This window comes from Bison bison, unplaced genomic scaffold (assembly GCF_000754665.1).
Source record: "Bison bison bison isolate TAMUID 2011002044 unplaced genomic scaffold, Bison_UMD1.0 scf7180017864371, whole genome shotgun sequence".
NCBI lineage: Eukaryota > Metazoa > Chordata > Mammalia > Artiodactyla > Bovidae > Bison > Bison bison.
The window spans coordinates 11,168,916-11,186,146 of NW_011494943.1; the positions used below are offsets into that span (position 1 = coordinate 11,168,916).

At 50.9% G+C, this 17,231-nt stretch overlaps 1 protein-coding gene across 1 annotated transcript in view; it reads right to left on the reverse strand.

The window, feature by feature from the left end:
* Positions 1 to 11,777: 11,777 nt before the first annotated feature.
* Positions 11,778 to 17,231, reverse strand: part of NPTX1 (neuronal pentraxin I) — a 6,373-nt gene continuing 919 nt past the window's right edge. Inside the window, exons 3-6 of the mRNA XM_010856299.1 lie at positions 17,114 to 17,231; positions 14,796 to 15,040; positions 13,383 to 13,562; positions 11,778 to 12,598 (exon numbers count right to left, since the gene is read on the reverse strand). Coding sequence (XP_010854601.1) covers positions 12,377 to 12,598; positions 13,383 to 13,562; positions 14,796 to 15,040; positions 17,114 to 17,231 — 765 coding nt within the window. The 3' untranslated portion in view covers positions 11,778 to 12,376. The remainder of the gene's footprint in view (positions 12,599 to 13,382; positions 13,563 to 14,795; positions 15,041 to 17,113) is intronic.

The following is a 17,231-nucleotide window of genomic DNA, read 5'->3' on the forward strand; positions in this document are numbered from 1 at the left end:
TTTTTAAAAATTAGTAATGTAATATACCAAAAACCATTGAGTCATATACTTCAAATGAGTAAATTTTATGCTATGTCAATTATGTCTTAATAAAGCTATTAAAAAGGAGTACAGCCCTCCCCCTATGCAAGTCCCAGGCAAAGATCCCTAAGTTTCAGGAAGGGGTTTGATGCCTTAGAGACACTGACCATCTGGGCCTGGGCCCTCACAAGGATGGGGCAGGAGCACGGGCATCTCCCCAGCCCTGAGCGAGATCACGCGAGTGGAGCCTCCCTCCCTGCACCCCAGCCCTGCCGGCTGCCTCCAGCGTCTCCTCTGCAGGCTGGTTCTGTGCTGAGCACACAGCCTCTCCTCAGAAGCCAATTTTCTGCACAGCGAAAATGTTTTCTCTGTGCCCACTTTAGCAGATGGCCCCCCACCTTGGCCTGAATTGAGAAGCACAGAAATCAAACAGCGGACAGACGGCTTCCTTGGCAATGCCTTATAGGCACACAAGCATGCAAACTCACACCCGCTCTCCTCACCCTCCCCCATCCTCCCCCACCATTTGCCTTCGTTGTTTCTGAGCCTGGAGCTGGTCCAGGTGCCTGAGCTGAGCCTTCTTCTGCCCACAGACCACCCACTGGGCACCTGCCCCAGGTGCTTGTTCATGGTAGGTGCTCAGGAAATAGGTATTCAATAAGTGAATGAATGAATGAGTATGTTTTTCTTTTTTTCCCATTTTTAAAAACTTAAGCATAGTTGAGGCACAATATTATATAAGTTACAGGTGTACAGTATAGTGATTCACAATTTAAGGTGGCTCAAATGGTAAAGAATCTGCCTGCAATGCAGGAGACCCAGGTTCAATTCCTGGGTTGGGAAGATCCCCTGGAGGAGGGCATGGCAACCCACTCCAGTATTCTTGCCTGGAGAATCCCATGGACTGTAGCCCGCCAGGCTCCTCTGTTCATGGGGTGCCAAAGAATCAGACACGACTATGTGACTAATGCAACAGACATTTACAGATATTATCAAATGTTGGCTGTATTCCTTGTGCTGTACAATATATCCTTGTAGCTTATTTTGTACATGGTAGTTTCTACTCTTAATTCCCTACCCCTGTTGTGCCCTTCCCCTTCCCCTTTCCCCACAGTAACCTCTAGTTTGTTCTCTGTATCTGTGGGTCTACTTCTTTTTTGTTATATTCATTAGTTTATTGTATCTTTTAGATTCCACATATAAGTGGTATCATACAGTATTTGTCTTTCTCTGACTTATTTCACTTGCATAATGCCCTCCAGATCCACCGATGTTGTTGCAAATGACAAGATTTCATTCATTTTTACAGCTGAGTAGTAGCCCATTATATATATGTATATGTATGTATATATATGCATATACATATTCCAGTGTGTGTGTGTCTGTGTGGGTATAGTATATGCCACATCTTCTTTATCCATTCATCTGTTGATGAACACTTAGATCGCTTCCGTGACTTATCTTGGCAATTATAAATAATGCTATTATGAGTGCACATCTTTTCTAATTAGTTTTAGGGTTTGTTTTTTTTTAATGTATACCCAGGAGTGGAATTGCTGGGGCTTTCCTGGTGGTTCAGACAGTAAGGAATCTGCCTGCAATGTGGGAGACCTGAGTTGGATCCCTGGGTCAGGAAGATTCCCTGGAGAAGGGAATGGCCACCCACTCTAGTATTCTTGCCTGGAGAATCCCATGGACAGAGGAGCCTGGGGGTCTATAGTCCATGGAGTCACAAAGAGTGGACCTGACTAAGCAACTGACACTCTACTTTTCATAGTAGCTCTATTTTTAGTTTTTTAGTTTTTAGTTTTTTGAGAGACTTCCATACTGTTTTCCACAGTGACTACACCAATTTACATTCCTACCAACAGTGTAAGAGGGTTCCATTTTCTCCATACCTTGTCAACATTTATTATTTGTGTGTGTGTTTGTCTGTTTTTTCGGCCACGTACCACACAGCATGTGGGAAGCCTAGTTCCCTAACAAGGGGTGGAACCCATGCCCCCTGCAACGGAAATGAGGAGTCTTAACCAGGGCACCATCAGGGAAGTCCCTGTGTTCTCTCTGATGATAGCCATTCTGACAGATGTGAAGTAATATCTCGTGGTTTTGATTTGCCCTTCCCTGATGACTAGCGATGTTGAGCATCTTTTCATGTGTCTGCTGGCCATCTGCATGTGCACTTTGGAAAAATGTCAATTCAGATTTTCTGCCCATTTTTTATTCGGGTTCTTTTTTTGATGTTGAGTTGTATGACCTGTTTGTATATTTTGGATATTAACTTCTCACTGGTCATACCATTTGCAAATATTTTCTCCCAGTCAGTAGATTGTCTTTTCATTTTGTTGATGATTTCCTTTGCCATGCAAAACTTTTAAGTTTAATTAGTTTATTTTTGCCCTTATTTACTTTGCCATAGGAGACAGATCAAAAAAAAATGTTGCTATAGTTTATGTCAAAGAGTGTTCTGCCTATGTTTTCCTCTAGGAGTTTTATGGCTTCTGGTCTTAAATTTAGGTCTGTAATCCATTCTGTGTTTATTTCTGCATATAGTGTTAGAGAATGTTCTTATGTTATTCTTTTACATATAGCTGTCCAGTTTTCTCAGCACCACTTATTGAAGAGACTGTCTTTTCTCCATTGTATGTGCCTGACTCCGTTGTTGTGGATTAATCAATCATGTGTGTGGGTTTAATACTGGACCTTCTGTCTTGTTCCATTGATCCATATGTCTTTTTTTGCCCCAGTACCATTCTCTTTTGATTACTGTAGCTTTGTAGTATAATCTGAAGTCAGGGAATGTAATTCCTCCTGCTCTATTCTTCTTTCTCAATATTTTTTTTTTGTAATTTAGAGTCTTTTGTGTTTCCATACAAATTTCACAGTTATTTCTCTTGAAAAAAATATCATTGGTAACTTGATAGGGATTGCATTGAATCTGTAGATTGCCTTGAGTAGAGTGATAATGTTAGCAATATTGATTCTTCCAATCCAAGAACATAGTATTGATACATCTTTCCATCTGATTGTATTGTCTTCGATTTCTTTCAACAGTGTCTTATAACAGCTTTCCAAGCACAGGTTTTTTACCTCCTTAGGAACTTCATTCCCAGGTATCTTATTCTTTTTGATGTAATGATAAACGAAATTGTTTCCTTAATTTCTCTCCCTAATAGTTCATTGTTAGTGTATACAAATGCAACAGATTTCTGTGTATAAATTTTGTATCCTATAATCTTACTGTATTCATTCATGAGGTCTAGTACTTTTCTAGTGGCACCTTTAGGGCTTTCTACGTACAGTTATCTGTGAACAGTGTAAACTTTACTTCTTCCTTTCCAATTTGGATTCCTTTTATTTATTTTTCTTCTCTGATTGCTATGCTTAGGACTTCCAATGCATGTTGAATAAAAGTGATACGATTGGGCATCCTTGTCTTGTTCCTGATCTTAGAGAAAACGTTTTCAACTTTTCACTGTTGAGTATGATGTTGGTGGATGTTGGTTTGTCATATATGGCCTTTATTATGTTGAAGCATTTCCCCTCTATCCTCACTTTCTAGAGTTGTCTTTTTTATTACAAATGGATGTTGGATTTTGTCAAAAGATTTTTATGCATCTATCCAGATGATCATATGGTTTTTATTCTTCTGTTTCTTAATGTGGTGTATCACATTAATTGATTTGCTGATATTGAAAAATCTTGCATAATTGGGTTAGATTCCACTTGATCATGATATAATATCCTTTTAAAAGTATTGTTTGATTCAGTTTGCTAATATTTTGTTGAGGATTTTTACATGTATGTTTATCAGTATTATTTTCTTTTTTGTGATGTGTTTATCCAGTTTTGGTATCAGAGTGATACTGGCCTCATAGAATGAGTTCAGAAGTGTCTCCTTTGCAATTTTTTAGAATAATTTGATAAAGATAGGTATTAACCCTGGGCTTAGTACCTGCCTCTAACAAACAGAGCCAAGTCCTGGAGTCTGGGATTCCAGAGCTGGTGTCACACCATTAGTGATTGTGGATGGGGGTGGGGGATAGCCTGACACAGTTGGATCCAGAGTCCAGGGCGTCCTGAACCTTGTGTTAGTCTGCTCGTGGGCAGGGCTGGGGCCCAGATGATTCCAGGGCAGTGTCTGGCCTGCTGATGGGCAGGCTGTATCTGCAGGCTGTGGGATGGTGATTTTCTTGTCTGGTGCCTGCCCACTGGTGGGTGGAGCCAAGTTCTGGGCCCTCTGGTGGGCAGGGCTGTGTCCAAGGGAGGCTGAGGACTCAGGAGGTCTTTAGGCATCTGGTCTGCCCTGATAGGGCTGTGTTCCCACCCAATTAGTTGCTTGGCCTGAGGTGTCTGAGCTCTGATACCTATACAGGCTCTTGGGTAGGGCCAGGTCTTGGCCCTGATGAGCTAGAGGGAGGATCCCACACAATGGTGCTCACCAGCATTAACATCCATGTGGTAGAAGGAGCTCCGAAGAATGGTTGTCACCAGTGTATATGTCCCCAAGGTGAGCCACTCCTCAACCCCCCACCCTCCCTGCATCTCCAAGAGGCTCCCCAAGATAAGCAAGTAGGTCTGGCCCAGGCTCCTATAAAATTACCGCTTTTGCCTTGGGTCCTGGAGCATGAGAGATTTTGTGCACACCGTTTGAGTGAAGTCGCTTTTCCCCACAGTCCTGTGGGGCTCCCCAAATTAAGCCCTGCCAGCTCTCAAGGCCAGTGGCTCTGGGAGCTCATTTTCCTGGTTCAGACCCCTGGGCTGAGGAGCCTGATGCAGGGCTCAGAACTCTCACTCCTGTGGAAGAATCTCTACACTGTAGTTATTCACCACTTTGTGGGTTGTCCACCAGGGTTTTGGGACTTTATCAAGGATCTGCCCTTTCCACCAGTCTCAGTGTGGTTCCTTCTTTATGTCTTTAATTGTAGAAGATCTCTTCTGGTAGGTTCTGGTCTTTTTCATTGATGGCTATTCTGCAAATAGCTATGATTTTGATGTGCTTGTAAGAGGAGGTGAGCTCAGGGTCCTTCTGCTTGGCCATCTTGGCCAATCTCCTGTATGTCTGTTTGTCTAAAGGCTCAGTTGTGGTTACCCATTTTCTCAATATCCTTCTCTTCCCCTGTCCCCAAAGGGAGACTGCCAAATCCAGATCATGGCAGGGGGCTCTGGTCTTGTGGCCCCTGCCCCGAGTACCTATGTGTACCCTGATTTATATGGTAGCTGAGAAACTTCTGGGGAGACAGTGTCACCCAGGTCCACCAACAGTGATCAGAAATAAGAACTCATGTAGTCTTAAGGTTTGAGGGAGGACAAGAAGGACCCTGAAAGGGTAGTTAGCATTGAAGAAAAGTCTGCTGAGGGCAGATCCCATGGCTGCTGGCCCAATGGTGGGGCAGGGACCAGAGGTGCCCTATGTAAGCAGGGGTCTTGGAACAGGTACATCAGGCATCCTGCAGAGAGGGCCCTGCTGGTCCCCACAGATTGGTCCTGGGCTCCAGGGAGAGTCCAAAGAGACTGAAGAGACTGCCTGGTCCCACCCTGTCTTCCTATGCTAGGGGAAACTAAGGCCTTGAAAACCACTGTTCATCTCCTTGAGTGAATCTCAGGAAATGCCAAGTGTGCTTCATGGGAAAACCACGAAATGAAATGATTTTCAGTTTTTAAGGATCAGACTGTTCAGTTCAGTTGCTCAGTCGTGTCCAACTCTTTGCCACCCCATGGACTGCATGCAGCATGCCAGGCTTTAGAAACAATCAGACTGTTACAAACAATTTCTTTGAACATCAGGAGAGGAGGGAGGCTCTGCTTCCATGGGGAAGGGCATCTTGGGAATCCAAGGCCACAGGAACTCACCATGTGCATCACATGTGAGTGAGTGAGAACCTGGGGGCTCAGGGATGACAACAGAGCAGTGAAGTTCGAGGGAAGAGCAGATCCAGTCAGAGGGTCATGGGCTCAGGTCCTCTTCAAGGGGGTGGCCTCCCTGGTGCTGACTTCTGCAGATGAATTCTGAACCTATAGCTAGTGTGGAAAGACAGGGGATTTGCAGTCTGAGCGCCCACCCTGCCACTCAGCAGGTCACTCAGCCTCACCGCTGGCTCCTCATCTGCAAACTCAGCATTGTCATCAGGGTAGCCATTAGGATGACGGGAGATAAAGCTTTGGAACGAGTCAGGCACAGAGCGTGATGTACAGTGTGGATGCCAATGGCCCCTGGAGGCTGACAACACTGCCAGGGCACCTCCAGAGGTGGAGCACAGAGACCCCTGAGGGCCTGGGCCCTTGGCAAAGCCAGCTGATGAGCCTGAGCCCAGACGAGCACCAACGGCTGTGAATGGGAAAGAATCTCCTAGTGAAGGCTCGGGGTGGGAGGGAGGCAGTTCTGCTAAGGTCAAGGCAGCAGTTCCAGCTGACTCCAGCCCCCAGAGGGACTCTTGTTGGCTGGGCTGAGCATTCCAGTCTCTTCTACAGGGCATCTGGTTTCTACAAAGAAGCCAAGTCCTGAGCTCAGAACCACAGGCCTTCCAAAGAGTTGCAGAACCTTTCTAACTTCCCCACAGCCACCGCTTTTCTTCTCTCCTATTTCCTGTTTCCAGCCAGCAGTTAACTCCACAGAGCCAGGTGGCTTTGTACTCCTTGGAGGTCTGCAGAGAGGGGGCTCCTGGGCACAGGCCCATTCTCTGGGAGCCTTGCAGGGAGCAGACAAGGAGATGGAGGAGGCTGGAACTCCTTGAATTGTGCTGCTCCTACCCTGGGGGGCCCACAGCTGATGCACAAGCCCCAGCTTCCTAGAGCAAGGACCCTCTAGGGATTGGTCTATACTCTGCTGCCCTTGGGGGGCTTCTGGGTGGGAGGAGTGTGCCCCTATAGCAGGTCAGCCAGGTGGTGCAGGAGAGCCACAAAGGTTGAACCCTAGGAAACATGGGGCCTGTCTCCATGTGGGCAAACAGATGGATAGAAGCTGCAGCTCAATATAAGGAATTGGGCACAACAGAAAAGAAATATGAAAGATAGAAAAGAAAAAAGAAAAATTCCCAGCTGGAGCTGTTTGAAAGTGGGCCAGACTGTCTCTATGGATAGTGAGTTCCCTATCATTGGAAGTGTGTAAGCTGAGAACATTTTCATGCATCCGATGGGCTGTTGGCATCAATGGCTTTGGAGACACTCTCCAGCTTTGAAATCCTGAGCCTGTGTCCCTCTGCTCCAGCTCCCATTTGCTGTCTCCTTGTAAAGCTGATATTCTCTGCTCCACAGTCCCTAAATTCAGTCCTTGATGTGCCAAGATCAGGTGTGAGAAGTGGGGAAAGTAATTTGTTTCTGATAATAGTAAAAATACCGAAGTTTTGAATGAGCTGTTTCATAAAAATTAGAAATGTAAGAGTGATGTTACTACAGACATAACCATGCACTTGCGCGAGTGGGAGGCAAAGAGGTGGTGTGTCGGCCTGAGCTGCTGGCACTGAGTATAACCCTGGGCCCAGCCACACGTGTGCAGCCTCCAGGTGGACACTGCACACCAAGGGCAACTAACAGGCCCAGGGTCTTCAGCCTGGCAGGGGTTTCTCTCTCCCAACTGGGGTTCCTACTGCAGGGTCAACAGGGTGAGTGGTCAACTGCTCTGAGGCCAAACTCCCTCTGTACGTACTACTCCAGGCAATGGGCAGCCTACTTACACCCCACCAAACTCCAGCTCCTGAGTCCTGACCAAGTCCCATCTGTTAACTCAGCATGTGTGTGTGTGTGTGGAGTGTGTGTGCACGCACATGCATGTGTGTTGGGGCATGGGGGAGACCAATCAACCAGGCAGGTTATTTTGACTCATGCTCATTGATTTTATCCCACAGAAGGGAACAGCTCCACAGCTCCATGTCCATCCAGTGGCTAGCTTGGCCCATGAGGGGCCAGGGAACTGAGTTCTTTTCAGTGCCCAGGGTTCCCACATCAGCCATCTTCTTGTTATGTGAACCTGGGGGTGCTGTCTTGCTTGAGTGCAGGGAAACAGCCTGGGAACCCTAAGGATGTGTCAGAAGGGATGTGGCAAAGGAGAGCAGGGCTGCTTGGGAAGGACAAGCCCAGACCACCTGGGACCTGTAGCCAGGTGTGCTGTGGGCAGTGCATCGGTTCAGGAGGGAGTAGGGCTGCAGATGAGGTGAGAAACAGGCAGATACTCTGCAATCCAAGCCCCAGTGTGGTCTCTACACACTGCAGAATCACTTCACTGCTCTCTGCCTTGGTGTTGGCTGCACCTGTGAATTGGGCAGGCCCCCTCCCCACACCTGATGTCCACTATCACCAGGTGGCTGTGGGATTTTTGAGGGGCACAGGGCAATGGGTAGGCGGGCATATCCTGGGAGGGCCCCTGAGGTCACCCAGTAGGTTGAGATGACATTTGCAAGCTTGAGGAAAGAAGAGATATTCCAAGAAGACCACAGTCTTTCTTCACTCTTTACTGTGTAAAAATAAACTCAACAATTCATGTCATTTCAGCAAGAAAATGAAAAAAAAGCAAGAATACCAGTAGAAATAGTGCATTTCCAGAACTGCTGATGGGAGGTGGCAGGTCCCATGGTTTTGACCCATTAGATACCCAAAAGGCTGTGGATCATATGAAAAATGTACAGCTTTGGTTAGCAAATAATGAAAAAGTAAGATACATCAATTCTCTTTCCTATTATACAGTATATACAATATAACAATATCAACCAGAGGGGGTTTGCTTTGTCATTGTTGATTTTTTTTTTTTTTTTTTGGCAAATAAGACAAAATTGGGACTCTAAGTATTGGGCTTTTTTGTTCTCGATGACTTGTTCCCTTTCAACAAATGGCACTTAAGTCCGCTGTACATGGAAGTGATACATTTCCCATCATTAGTTGAATAAATTTACACACTGTGTTTTAAGAGATGAAACCATGACTGCTTTAAGCCACGTTTTGGTTGCCATAAGATTACAAAGGATACCATCTTCTTAATGTTCACAATTCAGAACCCTAGTACCTTCTATCAGGGTTGGAACTGACCATCAAGTTCTCTACTCATTCCACTTGACAAGTCAGCTCCAAGACAGAGGGGCCACCATCAAGGAACCAGAGCATATCCAGTCCCCAACATGTCTTTGAGAACAGGTGGCCCCTCTCTGGAGCTCGTTGGAATAACTGTGACCCTCATGCCAGCCTCTCCCTTCCCCTTCACTCCCCACAAGACACCCCCTTGGTCTCAGGTCCCAGGGCTGGTGACAAAGTGATCTTTGCAGTCTTAGAAAATAAACTGTGAATCTACAAAAGGAACAGAAAGCATACAAAATGTATCTCTTTCTTCCAAAATACATGCTTTCAGTTCTACGTTTTGGCGGAGCCTGAAAAGTATTTTCAAGGGAAATATAGGTTGAGTTAATTTATAGGTTTGTCCTTTTCTTTCATAAAAATACTCTTGTTTTGGTAATAAACTTTTTCTTCTAGAGTAAGAGAAATAATACTGTGTTATCAAAAGCAAGAAGGCTTACGATTCAAGTGGGCTCTAAGCCCCCGAGGGCCCGGAGAGCCTCTGTCAGTAGCTCTGCTGCCTCGGACACCCAGGGAGCTGTGGGACGCCAGCTCGGCAAAAGCAAACACTGTCTCAACAGTGCTTTTTTATCTCCTTATTTTATAAAATGGCTTACCTGAGATAGGCATGTATTATTCAGTGCAAGAGGGAACATCAATCAGATTAAGGAGTAGATGGAAACTATGTGGATTAGATTTGTGGCTGTGTCATCTACCTTTCTCGGGGCTGGCGAAGTGCCAAGTGTTAACACAGTGAGGGAGCCAGGGGCTTGGCACAGGCTCCAGTTGGGGTGGGGGAGGGAGTTAAACATCAGCTTCTGTCCCTGGCACCATGGGTGCATCAGGGGAGGGGCGAGGAGGGTGAACAGGTCGGGGAGGGGAGGCCAAAGGGACACAGGTGTGCTCTGCCCACCTTTAGTTAGGGCAGAGGATGGCTTGTGGTCCTGAATGGACAGCTCCCACCGCGCCCACTGGGGCAGAAGGTGGTCTGGGGTCCGATAGATCGCTAGATCGGCAGGGGCTGGTGGGAGGTGCCGAAGGAGAGCACCTAGCACACTCTGGGCCTTGCCTACAGCTCCGAGATGGCTGAAGTGAGGGGTGGGGCTGATCTGGTCTAGAGGGGGATTCCAAGCTCTCGCTCTCTCCCAACCACGGGCGATGTTAGGCTTGTTCTCAACCTACACGTTAAAAATACTTCTTGGTGTGTTTGGGGAGTGGGGAGGGGGAGAGGGACTCTGTCTCTCCCGTGACCTCCTCCGACACCCTTGGCTTGCTTACCCAGCCATTTTCAGTAGCTACATGGATGGTCACAGAACAAGGGGTGGCACTGGGCACACAACACAGAACCAGAGAAGTTCATGCAGGCAGGGGAACACACACCAGAATGAGGAAGCAAGGGACACACCGCCCCAAGGAACATGCAAACGAGAAGATCCCTGCAGATCCACAGATGCCACAGCCGGACAGGCTCTGACAAAGCACAATGGTCTCAGAAAAAAAGCCACTGTTGAACCACAACACGCAGCCCGGCGCCTGGACCTCACCCTCGGCACGAGAGTGATGCATTGCAGAATGGCGACTGGGTACCGTGCAGACACCCACGCAGACACCGACACAGAAACACCAACACAGACACACACAGATGCACTAGGTTTCCGACACAACACGGACCTGCGTTTAAGGAGACAGGTGCCTCTGGAAAAAACAGAAGACAGAACACCTGCTCCTGCTGAAGAAATGTCTGCAGCTGTAGATGAGCCAGGCAGTGCAGTAGAATTTCTAGAAAGACTTGCCAGCCTTTTGCTAATTAGACTCTTGGTGATAGAGTCCAGGTGGCCCTTGGGTGTGCGACCCCCAGATGGTGCAACAAAGCAGGGAGCTCACCCTCCCCTGGGCGTGATCCGTCTGAGTGCTCTTCTTCTCTCTCTCATTCAACACACGCGTGCGTGCGCATGCACACACACACACACACACACACACACACACTTTTCTCCCCACCTTGGAAGGACTAGGAGACGCACATGTTAGTTTTTCATGGGGAGAAAAAATGTCAAAGCTTCTGGACACTGATTGGGTGTCAATGTCACCAGCTGGTGACGGGTTGGGGGCTGCATCAGAACTTGAGCTCTGTAAGAGGGGGAGTGGGTTTCAGTCCCCGGCCTGGCCATGCCTAGCTCTCCATGGAGAGGTCTCTGGACTTGCCTCAGCCTGGGTAAAGAATATGGCTGTCAGAGTTACCATGGACCTGGCCCATTGACTGGCTGTGGCCTTACATGGCTGGGTATCAATCAGAGTGTGGGTTTCCTGGTCTAAAAGGTCTGTTCTCCAGCTGACCCACTGAAGCCTCAAGTCGTCCACTGCCAGAGGCCAAGGGGAAGGGTCCAGAGGTCCTGGCTTCCTGGGCAATGGGTGGGATGCTCCTCTCTTGGGGTCACCAGCTGGCCGCTGGAGGGGAGTTTGGGGAGGTGGGAAGGCTGAGGGCCACAGATGGGATACTGGGCCAGAGCTGGCTACGCTGGGTGGGCAGGCCAGCCTCCCAGGCCCAGTGCTGTCCTCAGAGGTCAACAGCAGGATGCCTGGCTCCTGAGGCTGGTGCCACCTCCTCTGCCCTCTCCCAGCATGTGGTGCCATCGCAGGACACGGTCTGCCTTCAACCCTTCAGAGAGAATTTACTTCTACGACAAAATACAAATTCTCCTTGGAGAGGTCCCTAGCCTTTAACAAAGCGCTAAAAGATATTTACTCTATCAATATAGAGATATGTCGCTCTGAAAAAGGTTTGCAAACAAAGATGAACGCATGGCAGAAGTTGCACCAGCCCCAAGGCACACGGGCAGCCACCAAAGTTGGCAAGTGCAGAGATTAGACCAGTCATGAGACTTCCCAAAGCCACAGAGAAAGAAGAAAAGGAATACCTCATTTTAAAAGAGAAGGCCTCCCCTGAGAGACAGATCCTTGTAGACACACACACACACAGTCACACTCACACACGGGTCCTCTCACCTACGTGTGCATTTTTCAAAATGTCTCAGCCGCCAGTGTCGGTGGTGAACAGGGCATGCCTGAGAAACAGCGCGGGCTCCTAGAGAGAAGAGGGGACACCTGCGGCAGATGGGAGCCGGGCCTGCTTCACGTGCACGAGGACGAGACCAGGCTGTGTGCGTGTGCGCATGTGCGAGGGCGATGGCCTTGAGTCATTCCTGGGGGAAAGGGAGAGAAGAAGAGACGACGGATCATCACCGCACAAGCAGGGGGAGGTGGGCGGGGGCTGGGGACCCGGGGACCTGGACCCGGAGGCTCAGCCCAGCCCCTGGCCTCAGTTGATCTGGCGACAGGCTTCGAATGTCCACTTGGTGGCGCCACCGTAGATCTCGATGTGGGACTCGGCCCAGGCGATGACGTTGCCGGAAAGGGCCTTGGTGCTGCAGGTGGCCAGGTTGTACACCTCCCCTGGGGTCAGCTTGCGGTCCCAGATGTTGAAGTGGGCCAGCTCACCCACAAACGCTTGGGTGGCATCAAACCCGCCACCCAGAGTGTCCTTCAGAGAAAAGCAGAGGGTGAGGGTGGAGGGGGTCAGAGCGGTGGCTGCTTAACAGGAGGGCCTCCCTAGCATGTATGGCTCTCACGTCCACCTCTGGGCACGTCTGTCTCAGCTGTGCATCAGTCCCTGCCCTGCAGGGAGCTCAGGAACAGCAGTGATACTGGCCTCCTCTGCCCTGGATGCAGTGTTTCTCCTGGGGGCACCTGAGAGGTGCCCAGTGAGGGAGGGTGTCAGCTGGGTCCATGGACAACCGTGGGAGCAGGGCCTGGGGGCCTCCCCTACACTCCCTGCCTCTCCCCAGGAAACTCTAATGTCACTCTTTGCCAGCCATAGCCGCCCAACGAGAACAGAAGGCCTGGGGCTCTCCTGCCTGCCGTTCCCTCCTGGGTGCCCAATGGGAGACAAACCACTTCCAGGAAATAAATTATGCATCACTAAGTGCACGATTGGCCTTCCCGTGCCAAAGAGCATTGCTGCAGTTGTTGAGAGTCTGGAGACAGAGCTCCCACCCCACCCCACCCCCCCGCATTTCCTGAAAGCACCCACTTAGAGCGGGGACTTTGCCCAAACTGCTGCATCACTTGCTTCCACGGCTTCTTCTCAGGGGGAACCACTTCCCTCTCCAGCTCCCTCCCACTTCGCTTCCTGCTGCCTCTCTCCCCTCCCTCCCAACACCCTCACTCTCCTTTCTCCAGCCTAGTCTCCGGTTCTGGGGCTCCTCCCCCTGCAGCCAGCACCCCCACATCCCCCTCACCCCGTCCCTGGCCCCCATAGCCTGTACCTGCTCCTGGCCCAGCACCAGCACGCCTTGTGGCTTGATGGGGTGATAAGGTGCCAGGTTCTCGCCGTTGCCGCCCTGGGTGCCATCCTGGTAGGCTTCCCAGACCCCGTCCCGGGTGGTCCAGGTGATACAGATGTGGTGCCACTTGCCATCATTGATTACAAAGGGCAGCTTAGCCACCTGGGCAGGAGAATGACATACAGGACGTGATGGGAATGGGCACCATCAGGATCAATGATCGTCACTAGTTACTAGTTCATCTAGTTACTAGTCATAGGCATTTACAGTAAATATCAAGAGCCATTACTGAGTTATTGCAGCACCTGCCCCTCGGGACTGTCAGGCCCATCCATTGACAGAGTACAGAATCACAAGGGAAATGGGACGCTTAGTCCAGATCCATCTGAATATGCAATCTCTTCAACTCCTACTCACCCTCCTCCCTCTGGGCCCATCCACAAAACCTGCCCTCGGATGAGCCACCCCTGGGGGCTGACTTCACTGCTGCTTTCTGGGCCTCTCCTCTCTTCCAATGCTCCATCTCTAATTGCCAGATCCTCTGGGTCTAAAACCCGCCCAGCCTTTTTACAGAGACTCTGAAAGATGCCAGGGGAGATGGCACCATGCCTTTTAACACTCAGAGCAGCCCCTGACCTGGAATTTCACTCCCACTCTAACATTTCAGGCGGGGAGGCTGCTTCAGCTGACAAAAGAACCCTCACACCCTTTTAACTTGGGGACATGGGGCCCCAGAAAGGCACAGCCCTCTCTGGGCAAGGCATCAAGAGCAAAGGCTTGGACTCCAATTCTCAGTCCAGGTTTTAGACATTAACTACCAAAGCTGGCATGGTGATGAGGGAGTTGGAGAGCTGACAGCTAATCCCACAGCTAGCAGGGGGCCAAGATGGAGACGGGTTCCCTGGAGGGAAAAGGTGCCCTCTCCCAAGGGCTCATGCAGACCTGGCCTCCTCCCAGGGGCAGGGCGCTAAGCAGGATTGATTTGGACTCTCTGGGAGCACCCTTACCACCACCCCAAGCATCTATGGCCTCCCAAATATGGGGGATAAAAGTCAGCTCCAAGGCCAGCTGAGGGAGGGAGCCAGGGTTTGATCAGCCGGATTGATTGGCCCCTGGATCCTCCTCCTCCACCCCCACCTGTGAGGCCTCTGTTTGGGAGGGTTCCAGCTTCCCCGTGTTCATGGAGAATAGCAAGGGTACCCCTCCCCATTTCTCCCAGTCCTCACCCTGCCCCTCCATCAGCCCTGCCCGGTGAGCTCTCCTCTCGGGGCCACAGTAGCACCTGAGGCTGTGTATCTCACCACCCAGACCTGCCCCGGCCACTGGCATGGACTGGGGCCCTGGAGGCCTCACCCTGCTGCCCTGCAAAGCCAGAAGGAAGGGTGGGGGCTCTACCTTGTCGTTGATGAGGATCTCCATGGGGTTGTTGCCCCACTCAATGAGGACCAGCTCATTGGCCTGGCCGGGCACGGCATAGGAGAAGGGCGTGCCCACCCCCGGCGCTGCACTGGACTTGAGCCACATGCACACCGTGAAGGCGTACATCTCCGGCAGGCTCTTCTTCACCTTGGCGTACATGTAGTTGGTCCGCAGTGGGAATGTGAGCTGGAACTTATCTCCAGGGCGGTTGTCCTTCTGACCTGGAGAGGACGGGACACAGTACCGACACCTGCACCTTGACAAAGCACCCGTCCCAGACTGAAGCAGGCTTGCCAACCCCCCTGCCCCCAACCAGGCTCTGTGATGCAGACAAAGCAGACTCCTCTCTGTTCTGTAGATGCTGAAAACGAAGCTCAGAGAGGTCAAGTACTTTGCCCCAGGGCACAGGGCCAGAACGAAAGAGCTGGCCCACAGTCTCTGCACTCTGGGTCCACCTCCCACATGGTGGCCCCCGTGGACAGGCTGGGATGGGGAAGCCCGTATACAAGGGGCTCTGAGTATCTGCACCTGAGCTGGGCAGTGGCATGGGGAGGGAGTGGGTCAGGGCACACCCTGTAAACCAATGCTTGCTCAAAGGTGTGGCTGCAGAGGAAGGGGGTCTCCTCACCAGGAAAGAGGCTAGCTCCCCTCAGAGTAGCCCCTCCAGGAGCCCAACCCGATTCCATGATGCTGGCTGCTGCTCAGAACAGGCCCCTGGGGCCCATCACACTTCCCTCAAGGCCAGGACACACTGCAGCCCCTGGTCACTCATCTGACCCAGCCAATTCATCCTGAGGACTCAGGCTGTTTCCAGAATCCCATCCACCCCACAGGAAGGAGAGCTGTCCCCTCTGAGTCTCTTCAAGCAGTTCTGTCTGCCCCTGCAGAGACGGCAGGTCAGCAGGGAGCCCGAAGGTGGCCCTAGAGCCATGTTCCCCTGAGGTGACTGCTTTGAGGACAATGCCAATCATTCTCAGGGCGAGCTTCCGGTGTGTTTCCTGAAAAATCATACTCAGGGCCCCATCGCCTCCCTTTATACTCAGCCACCAGCTCCCCGTCTGTCGGCAACATCTCCAGGGAATGCTTATCTGCCCTGTCCCAACTCACACACACTGTGGCTATGACCCTGGGCATGGTGTGACTGATTCCAGTCAAAACATTCCAACCCAGCAGTGGGCATGGGCACCCGGCCCAGAGCCAGGAACACACACCCACCAGCTCCAGGGTGTACACGGGGTGCTGCCAGGGAGCTCAGCACTAAACCGGCCCTCTAGGCCAAGAATTATTTCTAGAAGGCATCCTACTGGGTCAGCTACCCCACCCCCTTCCTCTAAGCCAGATGTCAGGGAACAGAGCAGGGTTGGCCATGTTCCCCTTCTGTCTCAGGCTGGCAGCCCCCTGCCCTTGGAGCAGATCTGGTCTCTCTCCAGGGGGTGCTCTTCATTTCCCCAATCTCCCCCTTCTTTCTTCCTCCTCCCTTCCCCGATCTGTTTTTCAGTTACATAACGTACCTTAAGATGGCACTGTTTAAATCCATCCAGCACACTTTGCAGTCTGAGAAGGGTCACGTGACCCTGCTCCCAGCCTCGCATCCCCCCGCCTCCCCTTTTACAACCTTGTTTGATTTCTGCGACTTCAAGGCTGAGCCTCTCAAGCTCATCCGTGCACCCAGGCGAGACTGGGACTTGGGGTTGGCGACTTGAAACAGTAGGGCAGCATGCAAGATGCCTGAGCTTGGGTCATTTATAAGAGAAAACCACAGGAGTGTGCTCAGGGCTGGGGAGAGGGGACCTGGAAATCCCTAAAGGACGCCAGGGGCAGCAAGGAACTGGGAGGAAGCCTGCTCAGGGCCCAGATCTGCCGTGGACCAGGAGGACCCAGCCGCAGCCTATGCCCTGCTCTCTGCTGGGGATAGGGACTGGCTAGAGCCAGGGTTTCTTAGCCAGGGAGGACTTGGTCTAGCCATGGCTTTAGTGCAAAGTTGCTGAAGACTAAACAGATCAGACTTGGAAAAATTCCTGTGAGTGTGTGAGTGTGGTAGGGGAGCAGGGAAGGAACCCCAGGCAATCCCTTCCTCACTTTGTTTCCCCAGATGTCCCAAGCCCAGGGCACCCCAGCCCTGCCAGGAACATCAGCTGGAGAACCTGAGGTAGAGATGGTGGAGGAGCTCAGGGCTTCTACACTCCCGACCTGAGCTGTGCAGGAAGCCTGGGCCAGAGGCCGGGTCCCACTGGTCCTGGGAGCTGAGATAGGATGCAATGACCCCCCTCCCCACCCCTCCCCATGACCACTACCTTTCTCGAGCTCGCTGATCCGCTGGTGCAGGGAAGTCAGGGCGCTTTCGATCTTGACTCTTTCCTCGGTGTCGTTTTTGGGGCCCCCTTTGCCCTCCTCCAGAGTGTTCACCCGAGA